The sequence below is a fragment of the Populus euphratica genome, unplaced genomic scaffold, assembly GCF_000495115.2.
Source record: "Populus euphratica unplaced genomic scaffold, PopEup_1.0 scaffold16.1, whole genome shotgun sequence".
Lineage (NCBI taxonomy): Eukaryota > Viridiplantae > Streptophyta > Magnoliopsida > Malpighiales > Salicaceae > Populus > Populus euphratica.
In genome coordinates this window covers 1,130,447-1,147,965 of record NW_011499882.1, presented here as the reverse complement: position 1 = coordinate 1,147,965, position 17,519 = coordinate 1,130,447, and the positions used below count along the sequence as shown (strand labels likewise).

At 34.1% G+C, this 17,519-nt stretch overlaps 1 protein-coding gene and 1 pseudogene across 1 annotated transcript; both read right to left on the bottom strand.

Annotated features, from left to right (window-relative positions):
• Window positions 1-6,976: 6,976 nt before the first annotated feature.
• Window positions 6,977-13,500, bottom strand: LOC105129713 (protein FAR1-RELATED SEQUENCE 5-like; annotated as a pseudogene).
• A 97-nt stretch (window positions 13,501-13,597) lies between these two features.
• Window positions 13,598-17,463, bottom strand: LOC105129626 (probable methyltransferase PMT15). The gene is made up of 6 exons (XM_011031761.1): window positions 16,611-17,463; window positions 15,509-15,719; window positions 15,099-15,396; window positions 14,618-15,010; window positions 14,447-14,524; window positions 13,598-14,123 (listed from the first exon to the last, which is right to left on the bottom strand). The coding sequence occupies exons 1-6, from the start codon at window positions 17,352-17,354 to the stop codon at window positions 13,880-13,882; spliced, it is 1,968 nt and encodes a 655-aa protein (XP_011030063.1). The 5' UTR covers window positions 17,355-17,463; the 3' UTR covers window positions 13,598-13,879.
• Window positions 17,464-17,519: the final 56 nt, after the last annotated feature.

The window sequence follows — 17,519 nt, the reverse complement described above, 5'->3', positions numbered from 1 at the left end:
TCAAATCCATGATTATTATGGAAAGCCAAATCAGAACCGTCATATCCCCCTATTTTAGATCCAGAAACTCATGTTTTTTCTCTTTTTATGCTATCAAGAATAATATCTTTCCTCAAATTCCACTTGAAAGTCCCTCCACCTCAGTAGCTCTCGTGATCTCCTCTCTCTAATAGTCTCCCATCAAGAGTGGGCACTCTTAGTCAACAATTAAGTCACATAATCTACTCGTAACTCTTCTAGCACCTACATCTAATCTATGACTCTTTCCACTTTTCTTAACCAATGCTTAGCGATTTCAGCATCCTTCTGAGTAGGTCATACACCTTATCTCTCGCATACCTTTTATCCACTATATTAAAGTGAGCACCCTCTCTGATCTAGGAGCGGTATTGGATGCTTCCGCTACCATCCTTACTACTACAAACTTGACTAGCTACTCCATAAAAGCAGGGTCTGAATATGGATTAGGCATAATTGTCAGTGGAAGCATGTCATCTTATCTCTACCTATCTGATACCTCAGGCAATGATACCTCTACTCGAAAAAATACAGAGTCATCTTGTCACCCTGTTGATTCTCCCATCTTGGAGCGAACTGATATTGTAGGTAAGTGGGAGGCAGTATCCATCAATAAATCCCTACCATACTGTGAACTATACTTTCTTCCCCATATAGGGAATGAATCAATCCTAGTTCCCTATCATGTGCAAACCATCCTATAATATATTTTTAAAATCACACCAATATTCGGTAGAGTCTCCCCCATAATTGTAACATCCCAATTACCGGAACAACACACCAATCGTAATTTAGGAAAAAACATGGTAATCTTTTTTATATAAATCAAATTCATGCAAGGGTCCACCAAAATTTTGGTAGTCTCCCTCATACCGAGAGGTCCCAAGTTATCGACAACAACCTTTTACACTTCTATTAACCATTATTCAATCACGAACCAATCATCCTAGGTCTCAATTCCAACAATCAACATTAATGCAATCGCAATCTCTCAAACATTAATATAATAGAAAGGAAGTATTAAATGACACTAAATAAGTAAACACACATACATGTAGATTATAAATACATGAAAATAAAATTTAAGTTCATACATTCAATATATATTATTACAATTCAAGTCATGGGCCAAATTAAAAGTTTAATTATGTTTAAGAATCAATTTGGGTCAAATTAAAAGATTTAATCAGGTATAAGGACTTAATTATATTTTTAAAGTGTTAAATTAATTTTATTAGGGACTTAATTGTGAAAAAATAAGTTTGGAAGCCCAATTTAAGCTTAATTGAGAAGAATGAAATTTTAGAGGACCAAACTTAATTTTTAAAAAGTCAATTAATTGAATTCAAGGCTAAAAATGCAAGAAAATTAAAGTTTAAGGTTAATAAAGGGTTAAGTTAAAGAAATTTACAACTAAGAACCTTTTTGAAAAAGGTGTTAAACTTTGGGGACTTAATTCGTTTGAAAATAGGGGTGAAATTAAAGAAAGAAATTTAAAAGTCAATTAAGGGTTAGTTTGTATAAATCCCAAACCAAGGATCAAAATAAAAAAGATGCTAGAATTTGAGGTTGATATTGGAGTTTCACAAGGATAAAATTGCATAAAATTAAAAGTTTGAAGTCAAGTAGGGATGTAATTAAAAGAAATAAAAAAACAAAGGACTAAATTAAACTTTAGACAAAAACTTAATTAAAACTTTAAGAAATTAAAACGACATCATTTTATTTAAATGAAATGGTGCATTTTGACTAGCAAAAGAAAAAAAAAACAACAATAACAACAAAAAAGAGAAAGCAAGATGACTTGACGTCTAGTTACTATTCATCATCTTCTACCTTTGTATCTGTAAGGCTACTCAAGTAGCTATATTTTCAGAGTATTTAATGCTTTGTTTCTCCATAAAGTCGAAGAAACCATACACCATTATGATAGCCTTACATTGTACTACACCATAATTTGTGTCGGCTGATTGCCCTTACACTCATCGTGGCTCCGTCATAGAAAGGCTAAACCAATCAGCCTTTAACAGCCTAATTTTTGAAGATTATGAAGACAACTTTAAGCCCGCAGTTAGGATCCTTCTCGCCTGAATTGTTCGAGGGCCAAGATTGGTACCTGATAAAGACAAGAAGCCATTTCGGGCATTGATGAGCAAGAAATATTAGTGCAAAGTGGATAAAAAATTAGCCCCTTCCTAGTTTTTTTTTCAACCATTATTGCTCTTCCCTCTCTATACCACAACCTTAGTCACCACAACCTCACCAACACTATAACCAACAATAGCCTAACACCTTTGCAACCTTACCTTATCGCCGACAATAAGAATAACCATCGTTAACTTCTTCTTCCCCCCTACGCGATAATCTTCAGCATCAATGTCAATAGTAACTCCGTCGCCACCTTAACCATGCCAACAAACTAGTAACGGCGGCAACATCCCTCCCCTGATCCTAGTAACCCTTTTCTTTTCCCTCTTCCCCAACTATAAACCCTTCATGGCCACTGCATGGAAAACAGGAATTCGTTTTGCATGCAATGCAATTAATTAACATGGTCACTTGGCAAGGCCAATGATCATATGAGCTGGGCTAGATTCATTTTAGCCTAGCCCGGATGATTGGGTCGTTTCCAATCCAAATTCAAAAGGAGAGAAGATTGTTGGGTTGTTGGTAAGCCAAACTCAATTCGAATAAGTCGTGCTTGGGCTTTAGGCCCAAGCAACCCATTTATTTGAAAAAAATAATAATATAATAATACTTAAAAAATAATCTTTCAAAAGACCATTTTAAAATTATTTGTGGGTTCGTCATATATTTTTCTAACAATTTTATCTAATATCAGGTCGTGGACTTACATTGTAAGATACGAATCTAGTATCAAAATATTTGATTTTTCCATAAAAAATCCAAAATTTCAAAAATGAACTTTTTTAAGAAAAAAATGTTCTGTTTTTGTACATACAACCAAATCCTAAAGGTTTTTCATGCATATTTTTCTAAAAAAAAAGATAAAAATCACATTTCTATCACCTTTTAATAATGCAAAAATTGATATCATAACCAGTTAATAATTATCCATTAAGATTTGTTCAAAATATCCAAAATCCTATAATAACTAGTTTATTACCCGGAATATTAGGAATAGGAAATAAAGGTGATCTTAAATCTAGGCTTTAAAATAATTATGATTCAGTGCCTATTTGGTAACGTGGTTGCAGGTGAGGTTCACCCGCAACTACACATAATACCATTTGGTTAAGAAGAACAAAATGCTTTATGTTGGTAAGATCCACTAAAAACAAAGATTGTGTCACAGGTTTGGAGAAGTAACATTTGCTGCTTCTCGTGGGGGAGGAACCACAACAGTGGAGCATGGCTCTACTGTTCAGTGAACAGTTAAGCCATGCTCCGTTGTTGCACTGTTCACTAAAGTGAACAGTTTTTTTAAAATTTCAAAAAACCAGTGTGAGTGAATTAATTCATTCGCACTGTTTACGTGAAAAGTTTAGTTTTTTTTATTTTTGAAAAACCATTGAAGTTAATTTATTTCACTCGTACTATTCACGTGAATGTCAACAGTAATTTTTTTAAAAAAATTAGTTTAAGGTGAATTAAATTTACTCGTACTGTAATCTCAATTTTATTTCTCATAATATTTTGCCTAATTTTATTGCATGCTCAAAAAATCATGAAAACTGTAGTTCTTGTCAAATGAATTTTGTACGTAATGAAATTGTAATTTTTTTAAAAAAATTGAGTTTTACTAGAAAAACTAGTATTTAATATTATTTAATAACACTATCTAAATTAAAAAGATATCGCATGATGATATAGCATTTGTGAAATTTGATCGTAATTCCAATTATGTTCTTACCGAGTCCAATCCAGTTAAAAAAATTAGTTTTTATTTTTATTTTAATTGTGTTTTATTCAAAAAATTAAAAGAAAATCGCATCTGCATCCATGTTATTCGCTTTTTTTCCGGAACTTGATCACCTATAACATAAGCATCTGCATCCATGTTATTCGCTTCCAATTTCCCACAACACAAAATTATCATAATACTAGATTGCCAGATCCGACAGTCTCACCTTCATACTCCACTACTACCTGTTCAATGGTTGCTTTATAAGGATCAAAATTTGGATGTCATTGTCTCACTGTAAGATAATGATCTGTCACCATCCACGGTCCTCCAAACAAAGTGAAATCACGTTCATTCTGGTTGGAGAATTTAGCCATGAAAAACACGTTTTCTAAGTCCACTAACCCTAAATCCCCTTGGTTTTTCCATAGCATATGCAATCTTTTTAATAAATATATGTAACGCATCCTCCTCCTCATTACTTTAATTATTAGAGTCTGACGCCAAGGTTCATGAATTCTTCTTTTTTGTTGTCAACTTTACTAATGGACATTTCTCTTCACCTTCATCATCTTCATCTGAAACATGATCATCTCTCTAACGGCCCTCCACCATATTTTGATCTCAAAAAGACACCCGGCCCCATCAGAGAGTCTCTATAGCTGAGTCCCCTTGGATTTTTGTCGGCTCTGACAATAATTCTGCGGATGCATCCCTCAGTGATGTTTAGCTAAATCCACTTCTATTTTTTTATTAGAACGAGCTAAGAGATTAGTTTACTCTGATGAGATAGTAGTAGTGGTTAGTTTTGGTAATGACATGAGACGCATCAAAATGATCACTTGTGAAAAATAGTTTAGAGTTAATATGATGAGGATAGGAAGTAGTTTTTTCTCGGTTATTGACCAATAAAATGGTTAATATGATGATCAATAGGAAGTAATTTTTTCTCGGTTATTGACCAATAAAATGGTTAATATGATGATCAATAGGTATATTTTTTTTTCAATACTAGTAATCATTACCTGATGGTTAAGGGGGCTTCCTATTTATCCTTAGATGATCCAGTTCTCCTTCCTAATTTATCCTCTCTTTCAGCTTTGTTGATGATATCACTTCAAAATAATAATAATAAAAAAAACAGAAAATTATATGAATTTGATGTTTTATTCAATAGATAAGGTTTTTTATAATATTAGAATATAATGCTGATTTCTTAGGTGACATAAACGTTGTCAATAATAAAAACCTTATACCCTAAAAAATATATGTTATGAATTTAAATAAATAAGTAAAACCTTAATTATTTTAGATTTTTATAAAAAATACTAGTCTTGAGACTTGTTATATAAATCTCAAACGTTGTTGATAATCATTTACCGCTATTCTCAACCAATCTTCCACGAAAAACATTAAAAAAAAAGACACTTGAATTATAGATATCTTCTAAAATAAAAATACGAAGGCCCTGGTAGTGCTACCCTAACCCCACCACCAGTCTTCACCATTTTTTATGGCCAGACGTACTGCAACCATCGGTTTCATCTCTTGGGACCTTAGCTAATTCACTGAATCATATGGATATGCATCAACAGGAGATTTTCAGACATTCATATTTTTGTATTACACCAACTTAAATGGTGTCTATCCTTGTCTCAGCTAACACCTCTGCCATGTTTCAGCTGCCCAGAAACAAAAGCAGCAATCGATGCCTCTCAATGGCCTAACATCTGGTCACGTGACAACAATTAGTCAAACTGCGTTAGGTGTAATGTAGCAGACGAGGTTGGGGTGAAAAACGACGGGCTTGCTAAAGTAATGGGAAGCACTAGGACCCAATTAAAAAAAAAAGGGACTTGAGTGGAAAGAAAAGGAAAAATATAACCCTTGAATGAAAAAAAAAAGTTGAGGTGAAAAGAAGGTTGAGGTTTCTAAAATGGGAAGGAAAAAGACCCAATTAAAAATAAAGGACTTGAATTAAAAATAAATAAATAAAATTGAGATGGAAAAAAAAGTGGAGGTTTGTTAAATGAAAAGAAAAATGATCCAATTAAAAAAAGACTTGATTAAAAAAAATTAAATACTTTATTCATTATATGAACCGATAAAAATAATAATAATTAATTATTGATAAAAGAATAAAATACAAACAAGTTTTTTGTTTTTTTCTTTTGTTCCAATTTGTTTAGACTAAATTGGGAGCTAGGCAATTCTAATTGAAATGGAGGGTGTCTGAATCAACTTGCACTATCTTCATTAATCTTTCAAAATTCTAAAATTAATGACCAAGTAAGTTTTCAGTAACCATTAATATTAACAACATTAAAACTCAAACCTGAAACTATAAAAAAAAGAAACCTTTTAATTCCAAGTTTTTTCCATTGAAGTACCTACTAATAAGATTTCTTTAAACAACAAGGAGCTACCTAAGTCAATTATTTAATTAAATGATATCAAGTAATTTTTTCATCTCTTCTCTGGGTTATTTCTTTGCAAAATTATGCTCAGTTCTGTATCTAATAATTCTGTCAAAATCTCTTCATTAGTTAGGAGAATAATCCACACAAATCAATTTTTTAAAAATATTAAAAGAGAATTTAAATTTGGTTAAACAATGTTGTGTTGGTAAACAGGATCTGTTTTTTAATAAACATATTAAGAGAGAATTGGTTTTGGTTCTGGTTAGACAATATTCGGGTGGTGAACAAGGATCAGTTTTTTTAGCAAAGCACAGAATATATCATCAAATATTTAATATAATTCCACAACATCTAGCTTAGGGATTCTAGATGGCATGGTTAATTCCATGGGTCAATGGTCCGCCAGCGTATGAATTAAGTTCTAGAGCATGAACATGGCCCAGGAATCAGGAAGGACCTCTTGTTAATGAAAAAAGAAAGAACCATTGCCGTCTCTTTTTGAGTGAAAAAGACGGAATATGCAGGATTACTCAGGGGAGAGAACTTCCATTTTTTAATGAATTTTTGGTGTGGGAATCTGCCTTTCTATTTAATGAGAAAAATGCCTCATGGTAATCCAACTTATTATTTGTTGAAACAACTGAAGCATTTGAGGCTAAACAGGCATAGATACAAAACATAGGAGAAGAATGATATGACATTCTTCACGTTTACTTGAGTCCGAGATAAGAAGTGTCAAAAGTTCTGAATCTATGATCACATAGTAAGATTGAAGATGAATGAGGATGTTGGAGATCGAGATCCATTGCCTGCAGATGAAAATTAGAAAGTTGATGATCAACACGCAAAGTTTGGCTGCAATTTAATTACAAGAGCTAACATCCAAGATATTACCATTTTCAATTTAAATATTTTACCTGCCTCAATAGAGCATTGTTAGTGAGGGACTTGTGGTAGGCGCTCCGGATTAAGGGTTCCTGCACCAGATCACCTGGACAAGTACCATGGTTTTAATTAGATAAATGGAGAGAAGTTAAATCTTCATGAATAGAACATGGAGTAATGGAGTTCGAGTAGGCGAGACATGCTGGTCAGCATAAAAAACTGATTGTTGGTACATGTTAGGATTATCTTCATGGTCCCTTACTGGATTCTGCTGCTGGTACATGCACTGAACCACTTGATTAGCCTCAAAATTATACAAACCCTGCTTGATACACATGAAGAATCATTCATTTATCAGCTCAATCATGAGAAAGGATCCAAGCGAGAAAAGGATGATTGAAAGTATGGCTAGAATAACCTGCAGAAGAGGATTGTGAGATTGGCATTCAGTCATAACACGTGCTTGTGGAGGACTTGAAATGCAGCTACTAGTATTTGGTGAAGGTGTTTGTCCAAGCTGAAATCTTTTTTTCATACATCTCTTTTCATTTATATTCTTCAGTTGATGTCTATCAGGAGCAGCACTCTCCTTTTCTTTGGTTCCATTCACTCTGTTTTCTTCGCCTTGATCCTCAATTTCTTCCTCATCCAAGAAAAACTCAGCATTTTCACTTTCAAAACCATTCACCACTGTGCTACTAGAGGTGATGCCTTGACCCTCCTCATCTTTCAGCATCAAGATCTTCTCTACACCTTTAATTAGCTCATCTAGTTGTCTTAATGCAAACTGAAACTCATACTCTGATTCAGCTGCTCTGGCTGATATTTTGATTATGTTGCAGCACAAATATTTGTAACGGCTAGCTACAGCCAACTTCAGGTTCTCTTTAGCAGTGAACTCACTGCTATCTCTTACTCTTCCGAGCCTTGTATCTTTTGTCCATCTCTTCATGATATATTGGGACGGGACCACCTTTATGTTCCAGTTATCAAGAACTTTCAAAGCATGGCCACATAAAAACCCAACATTCTCAAATTTCATGCAATTGCAAACAACTGTGTCATCTGCTGAATTGAATATGACTGTATATTCTTGAGTCTGTCCAAATGTACTGACTTTATATTCAAGCAAAAATCCTTTCTCATTGCACTAGGTACCTACAACATTTACACACTTCTCATATTCCTTCTGAAATAATTCAAAAGCCTTTGGCGTATAAATACCACTTGCATGCTTTAGCAAAGCTACATTCCCCAGTAATCTTGTCATGGATCTAGTCATTTCATCATTAGCAGGTTTTTCTTTGATGCGTTGCTCGTCTGCCACTCTTTCAAAAAATTTGAAAATTTGAAGAGCATCTTGGTCAGAGTTTAGGTAACTTCTAGTTATTAGATAAATCTTCAGCCACATGCGAGCCTTTCATGTCAAGAAAAAATGTGTTCCTGCCATATGCTATGGACCATTTCTCTCTTTCTCTAAGCATCCATCTTAGCCGGTCATTTTGTTGAAGACCATATTTGTCCAGCAGACCCTCCCAAGCATGAACAAAAGCCTCCTCATTATTGTAGTCATAAATACAACTTCGAAAGTCATCAGAAAAGGATTCCATATCCTTCACTACAAGGCTAAGATGCTCCAGAGCATTTTGGTACATCTGCCAAACACAGATACGATGGCTTGTTTCAGGTAAAATTGAATTGATTGCTTCAACTATTGCTGCATCTTGATCTGTAAGAATGACTTTTGGCTTCTTTCCGGACATTGTCTCAACAAATGTATTAAACAACCACTTAAGTGATTCAACAGTGTCATCAAATAAAAGTGCAGCAGCAAAAATTATTGCTTGATTGTGGTGGTTCACTCCTATGAACTGTAAGAATGGCTGAAGATCTTTATTCATTTGGTAACTTGTGTCTAAAAAAACCACATCACCAAAATGATCATAGTCCACTACCATTTTATCATCAGCCCAGAATATGTTACTTACTTTGTCATTAATATCAACCTGAATGCTATGAATGAATGATGGATTTTCAATATGCTGCCTCTGGAAATAATGCAGCAAACGTCCTGCCTCCCCCTCCTTCATATCTCTAGTCCTTTCAGACCGCAGGGAATTGTCAAAATCCATGGGCAGTTGATCAAGAGATTGCCAAGCTTCAAATTGTCTGTTCACCAGTTCAAAGGTTGAACTTGATTCTGTACCTGAATTACTAGGCAAGTCACCTTCGGCAGCTTGATCAACATGTATTTCCCTCCATAATAGTTGTGATTCAGCATTACTTGGGTATATATTATCATGATTATGCTCTGCCTCAAAATGCGTCACTCTGTATTTGCCATCAGGCTGGCAAGTGACAATCATGTGAGCCAAGCAACCAGTTCTTGTTTCTTTCCTGTATTTCTTCACACTAAGATCTCTCTTGTCTTTCCGCCGGTAACCTTCCTTAGAGCAAGTAAACTTTCTAGATACCACTAGACCATGCACCTTACTCCTATTCACCCAATTTTTTCGAACACTGAAGCCTACTGTTTTGGCACGCTTGTTGTAAAATCTATAAACATGTTCATCCGATTCAAACTCTCTGCCAATTTTTAGTACCCCACCTCTATTAACACCATCTTTCGATGAGTTACTGAACTGGGATGAATTGACCATTGCAAAATTCAGACTACGACAGTCCTGATCTAAGTTCAAGTCCAACTTATCTGACTTATGAAGCCGGATTGCCATGCTGTTATCACTCATCTCAAGGACTACCTAATTCTTCATCATCTCTACTCCTTGACCTGCAGGAAACAGGAAGAAATACCGACAATAACATAGAGACATTACAAAAAAGAAAGATACAAAGACAACCATTAGCTCACTCCAACAGAAATCACAACTGGCAAAACGATCACAGTTCTTGAACTACAATCATCATCTGCCCATGACAACATGCAAAAAACACATGGAGTTTTTACATTCAATTCAAACTAAAAATCCTATCTAACATTATCAAAACAAGAAAAAAAGAGTCCATCTATATTTTATAAATTCATTAAAAATCTCTTAGCTGTGAAATTAAATAGCAAAACTAAATTTATTGAACTCTTTCTTGACAAATATACTCTAAAAATTCCACTGTCACTGAAATTATCATCACCAGTACTAATAAAGGATATAATAATACTAATAACATAAGAAAATATAAATTCTCTTGACTTGAAACTAACTACAACACAATACAATATACACTCGAAAGGGTCTCTAATTCTCAAAATGGGCATTGTTTGCAACTAAAAACAAACCCATTTCTTAAAGCAAAGTATGAAACTTAAAAAACAAAAAAAAAATAGAGTTTTGATAGATAAGAAGCAACATTTCTATAAATTGCTAGACATGCAGAGAGAAAAAAGAAAAGAAAAAAAAATTGTGTACCTTTAGAAGGGTTTTGGGGGTTTCAAAGGTTCAAAATCCTAGAGGGTTTTTGATAGAGAGAAAGAGAGGGAGAGGGGTTTGCTTTGGACTTGGAATTTTAGGGAAAAGTCATGCTTAGGACCCTTTTTAGTTCTTGCCTGAAACAGAAAGCCAATAGGCATCAGTAAGGTCTCCTGAACCCGAGGAGTTAGGGGTGTAGAAGTTTGGGGTGTTGATGTAATTTACCCAAAAGCCATCTTTCTTTTTTTTCGCTCCTTTTTTATTATTATTTACTTTCCCTTCTTTCTCTCTCTATCTATCGGAGAAATTTGGTGTGATTTTTGGAAGTTATTTCTTGATTTGATGATTCAAGGAAAATCATAACTGTATATAATTGAAAATATTTTTTGTTTATTTTTATTTAATATGTGTTTGATAATATGATTAAAAGTATTTTTTTATTTGAGAAAAACTCAAGTTGATATATTTTTATTTAATTTTAGATGATTTTGTTATGAAAATATCAGTATTATTAAAAAAAATTCATGAAAAATTTTTTATTTTATTTTTTAAAATAAAAATTATTTAAAAAATCCAAACATCAATTTCAAATGATACCTTAGTATTTGTTTTTAAGTAGAAAAATAGAACTTTTAACTACTAACTTGCTACATATAAATTATTTCATGTACATTATACATAAAAATATATACAAGTTAAATTTATTTTTTTCATAAGTTATGTAAAAATAAATTTTAGCATTGTAAATTAAAGTAAAATTTTTTATCTTTTATAAATTCATATCAAACATAAAGTTCCTCCATTAAAAAACTATATCATAATATATGTAAGGAAAAAAAATTATAAACACAATATTTAATGTTGAAATTGTAAAAAAATCTCATACAAAAATTGGATATCCTATAATTGCATCCTAGGCCGGGCTTCTCCTAGGTTGACAGGTTGATTGATGATTAGGTTATTTTTGTGGAAAAAAAAATTCTTAAAAAATAAAAGATTTTTTTATGTTTAAGTCACTAGATAAATAAATAAAAATGAATAAGAAGGGAAGAAATAAAACAAAGGTTAGGAAATGTGTTTTTGTGTGGCCTAGAAATTGTATGACCACAAGTAGTGTGGTCAGTTTTCATGGTGTAGCTCTGGTTGGCTTTTGCATGGATGCCTCGTATGTCTAGAGTGGCCTTGGCTAGCTAGAATGGGAAATGACCTTTCACTGGTTTTTATGGGTTTTTATGTTTGGATTTTATTGCTTACTTGGTTGTAGGAGTGTATTTATATGTGCACGACTTGGAATTTATTCATAAAAATCTTACGTTTTCATATCATAAATAACTACAAAAATCATCACAATATTAAAGACACATTAAATAAATAAAATAAACATACATCTTTGAAAAAGAAAAAAAAATCCTCGATTAAAATTTAAAATAGTGATGTTAGAAGATTTTCATTAGCTTGAAATACCATTGAAACAATTAGTGACTGAAATTGATTTATTTGCATGCAATCCAATGTGACAGAACATATATATAATACAGTCAAGATGTACTAGTAGAATTATACAATTAACACGGTAATTACATGTTAATCATTATTTAATTTAATGTTTCCATGTGAAATCCCTGTTCACCATTTTAATATATCATGAAGCCATCTTCGATCGCCCCTTGTTTTGTTTCGGATAATTTCAATGAGTTCTATTGTTAATCAGTATTTAATTTAATGTTTCTACTATTTGTTTGCAGTGCTACGTACGAGCATGTAATTACTATATATCAAGTAGTCACAATTACGATATATAGAAAATGTGTTTTATTTATTAATCAGCATGAAGCTTCTGCTTGGTTACAGATCATCGGGACACATTTGAAAGAGAAAAGGAAGATTGATGGATCATAAACTTCAATGGTTGAAGTTCCAATTACACTAATATTCTTTTCACTCTTTTGCCGACAGCTTCATGCTTGTCTTGTACCTGCAAAGAGACGATAGACATAAATTATTATTATTATTATTAAAAAAAAATCCAAGTGAAACTACTATATATGATAAGGGATGGATAATTCATGCTTAGATATGAATGTTGGACCATATTATATATTTTAATTGCTAAGAACAGTTGGTACAGAGAGTAAAATTGTTTTCGTCGACAAGAGCCATCACTTTTTTAAAAGGAAAAAAAACCAAGAAACTCATAGCTTAAATTATTATAATATTTCTCTCTTTTATATTCTTTGAAGTGATACTTATTAAAACTTAAAATTCACATAGTGTTTAATGTATTAATAATTTAATTAAATAAAATAAAAATAGTAAGATATAAACTTAAAATAAAAATAATGAGATATAAACTTGTAATTGGATTATTAAAGTTAAAATATTTAAATACTATATTAAAAAATTATCTAAACTTAAAAGTTTTATATACACAATTGCTTTTGAGATTTTAAGTAATATTACCAATATCTTCCTAGCAATTTAATTTTAAAAATTTTATTTTCGAACTTCATACCTGCTCTAGTTACCGCAAGTGATAGGTGGAAGATTGCACTGAGAAGGGAGGCGAGCCGCAATCTGGAGAGTGTTGCAGAGGCAGTCATGTTGCACTGCACCAAGAGCATTACAACAATCAGTACTAGGGTTGGTGTTCGGTGCACCAGGAACCACAAATGGTGCACAGACATTCAGGCTGTTAAGCTGGGATGTGCATATCTGCGAGTGAGCCAGTTGAGTCTGCACTGCAAGTGCAATGAGCAAGAGAAGCAGGGCTGCTGGGGAGCTAAGAGACTTGAGTGGTGCCATGTTTGCTTATCTAACAATTTGTGACGACTAAATTCCTAGAGCTTCTGTATGATTGCTAGCTAGCTTGCTTTGATATCTCATTATGCTAATCTGTGCCTTACTTTATAGTTTGAGCTTGGCTAGATATAGTTGATCTTTTACATGACTCACCTAACAGAAGCTTTGAGCTCGTAACAAATGTGTTGAATTCAATATTGTAGTTAGATCATCAAGTTTATGTGTAAGAAAAGTGCCCAGCAGAAAACATGTTCTTGATTTGGGCACAAGCCCATTTCCATGGAGGTAAATACAAAACTTGAAACAAGAGGCTAGGCACTTTGTGTCCAATTCAAGAGGAGCAGCATAATTTTTAGAGTTTATATGATGAATTGGTTGAGCTTTAACTATTCGAAGAAAGAATCATATTTGAGAGATCAGAGAAAAGAAATGTAAACAGAAAACAAAGCAAATGGAAATGAAGCTCCTTAGGAAGATGTGGTGGACTCATGTCGGCCTCCAGCAGGAGCTGTCCAGTAGGTCTTGATAGCAAAAAGAAGCTTTTCCCTCTGATGAGGTCCATCTTCGTGATCAATAATTTGACTATCCCAGTTCAATCCATCACTTATTTTCTTGATCTTCACCAACATATCAACATCATCTCTAAAGATTACACTTCCTTCAGGCCTCAGAATCCTATCCATCTCTAGCAAGATATCCTCCATTTCACATCTGTAACAAAAATCCATGTCGGATAATATTCATCAAAATATTTCCCATTTAGTTATTCCACAATTCTATCGTGTGTGTGTGTGTGTATGAAAAATAAATTATAAAATTAATAATTAAAGAGCAATTTTTTTGCTCTCCTAACTAGACCCTTATCCTGTAGAGTCCCCACAAGACCATGTGTTCGGTACATGCCTCACATGGATTTTATTTTATTTTATATTTTTCATATTAGTGTAACAGCGTTGCTGACCATGATTCTGCTATTTTGGAACAGGAAAAGCAACAAATCTGTCCGATCATAACATAGAAAAATAATTAATTACCTGCCATCATAGAGGCTAAATACAGAATCAGCATGGATTAAGTCATAAGTCCTTGGATACGTAGACATGGCTTCACACCTGTAAAAGAAAAGAAATCATAAGTTAACCACTTGGTTTTAAATATTATAACTCTAACCAAACCAGATTAGTTTATGTTCGATGTCCGCTTACCAGTCCTGATATGTTCCAATTAATCCTCGTTCATATATTACTCCAAGGGTGTTAACCTTAGCTTGGATAGGAACCACATTCATAACCCAAACAGGGTCCTCACTAAGAGCAGCAGCGAATCCACCCAGGTAAGCGTTCGTGTCCAAAATGTTGCGGTACCTACCAGCTTGTTCTAATTGGTTATTTACAGCTTTATAATAAGACACTCTCCTATTCCATAGAACTGTATCTTTCTGGAAAGTCTCAGCTGTAATTCCTTCCAAAGTTCCCCTACTAATCCTTGGTGGCACAGCATTCAATCTCTCAGGCCATTTCGGCAATTCCCCGCCGGCAACGTCTTCCTTGTTAGCTACCTCAGGCAAGTGAGTCAAACATGTTTCCATGTTTGTGTACCTGAAAAATGGAATGGAATTGATCAAGATGCATGGAACATACAAGAAAATCTAATTTTTTTAATGTGTTGAAAAGCACACGTATGTACCAGGCTTTTTCAGGATCCTGAGCAGAACAGAAGGGTAGATTTTGTGTAATCTTCCTGTTAACCTTACATTTCAAGTGATTGATTGGTTTTTCCCAAATAGCAATGTCTGCTTTCTCCACAAATTTTCTCCAACATAAGCTTTTAGCCACAGCCTCAATTTTCATCTGTTCATCATTCAAATCACCTTTTGTTCTTTCCCAGCCCTTCCAACGTTTTTTCCAATTAATTGGAGGACCAGACAAAATCCAATACCCACCAGGTCTTAGAACTCGATCAACTTCAATCAAATATTGTCCTCCTGTTCCATACCGAGAAGAAAAAAAAATCCTTTTAGATTCAACCACTGCACTATCAAGCACAGAATTTTGTTTTAGATAATTAGATTTGATTTAAGGTATACGCATATGTACCGGATTCGGCCCATGGAATAAGGCAACGAGAGCAATGTGCCATGTCAAAAGCTCTAGACGGGTATGGCAGCCTTTTTGAGGCCAAAATTCCGATCAAGGCAGGAACTCCTCGTTCTAGGGCAAATTGCACTTGTGCTTCGTGAGTGTCCCTCGGTGCAAATGACATTGTTAAGACATTGCGTGACAGAAGATATGCTCCCCAACTTGCAACCTGCACTAGTCCTAACAAAGTTCAGGGACTAGAAAATTTATAAGGTTTAAAATAGTTCCATAGTTTAAGAATATTCCAACTCAGATTTGCAAATTCATTAACCTCAAGAAAAGAGTGATATACAAAGATTCTTGCCGAAATCATTTTCCCGAGATAATCTAATCCATTGATGATTGAGTTTTACTGGTCGATATCAAATCGAGCGGTCTAAATTATCTAGAAAGTGATTTTTGGGGGAAATAAATAATTAATTAAAAAATCAAACGGCCTAAATTATACTTTGGATTGTCTTTGACTAGCTAAGAGAGCTATATTTCTCGACTTCTTAAAGCTTTATTTAGTAGTGAATCAAATCTCATTAATTACTCATATTTTCAACGATAACTATATTTCAAGAATGAAAGGTAACAAATTCAATGAAAATTCCATATTTGTCTCATCTCCTTGATTCACTTGCACAAAAAAAAAAAATTGACTGCTCATCAAAAAAACAAAAAAGAAATTCAAAAACCAAGGCTCTTAACCCTAATGTTAGATCCATATCCCACAATTAATAAATGGTTAATTACAAATCCAGCTGGTTAATTTGGCCACAGAAACTTTGTAACGTTTCGAAACATGGAGTCACATATACCAATGTCATATACTTAAATTTCTAAACACCGTTACAAGACTTTAAAATCCAATCAATGGGTGCTTATCTAGGAACATGAAAAGACTTCATCTTAATTTGTTTTTATCTTCACTATCTTTAAGAATAAAAACATTTTAAAATTCAAAATATCGGAAGCAAAATGAAAATAAAATATTAATTTAATAAGCTACGATTAAAGAAATCATAAAAGAAAGTAAAATATGTGTAGAGATTAAGGATCAATTGAGCTTAATTACCCCACAACCAGTATCAATGGCAGTCCTAATAGACCCATCTTTGAGATTGATCAATCTTCCAATATCATCAATATAAGCATCGGCACCATTAGGAAACATAGTCCCCCCACCAGGGAATCTAAACCGATCACCTGCAAATCTGATCCAGTTTTGCCCTGCCTTCTCCACCGTTAGATGCTTGTGTGGCACGTTATTGTACCAAGCAAAATCCCTACTAGCAGGCCATTTAAAAGGGTTCTTGTACCCGTGTGGAGCTGGTATACGACACTTTAGTATCTCATGTTTCTCTGGACAATGCCTTTCTCTACATATCAATTGGTGCCTCTTGAATCTCAATGATCTTTTTGCATCCTCACACGGTGTGTATTCGCTGAAGTTCACGTTGCATGATGGGTAGCTTTTGACTTCTGATGTTAACGTGAAATCTAAATCATCTGCCTTGTGGTGGGATGAAAAGTCAAGGGGCTTCCCCCCTCTTGTTGCAGCGGTGGTGGCTTTTGAGGGGTTACATGGGATTGAAACAATGGTGCTGGTGGTGGCAGTAGCGGCGCTCTTGTTAACGGATAAGACGCCGCCGCCACCTTCGTGGCGCCACACACCAAAGAGATAAGAGAAGGTGCAAAGGAAAAGAAGGAGGGCTAAGGTGTAGAGATTGGTTTTCTTGAAGAAGAAAGGGCTGTTGGCAGCGAAGTGTTTGTGGGGTTTGAAGGTGGCGCCATGGTATTGTTGATTAGGACTAGCCATGGCTAGCTAGGCAGATTCTCCCGGGCTGGATTTTTTTCTTAGTGAATGTTTCTTTCTCTCAATAAAACCCTCTATTTATTGTGGTCTGGGAGAGTTCAAGAGAAAAAGGGTTGAAGGGCGATAGGTTATGAATCAAGTTGATCATATGATGCACGAATATTATAG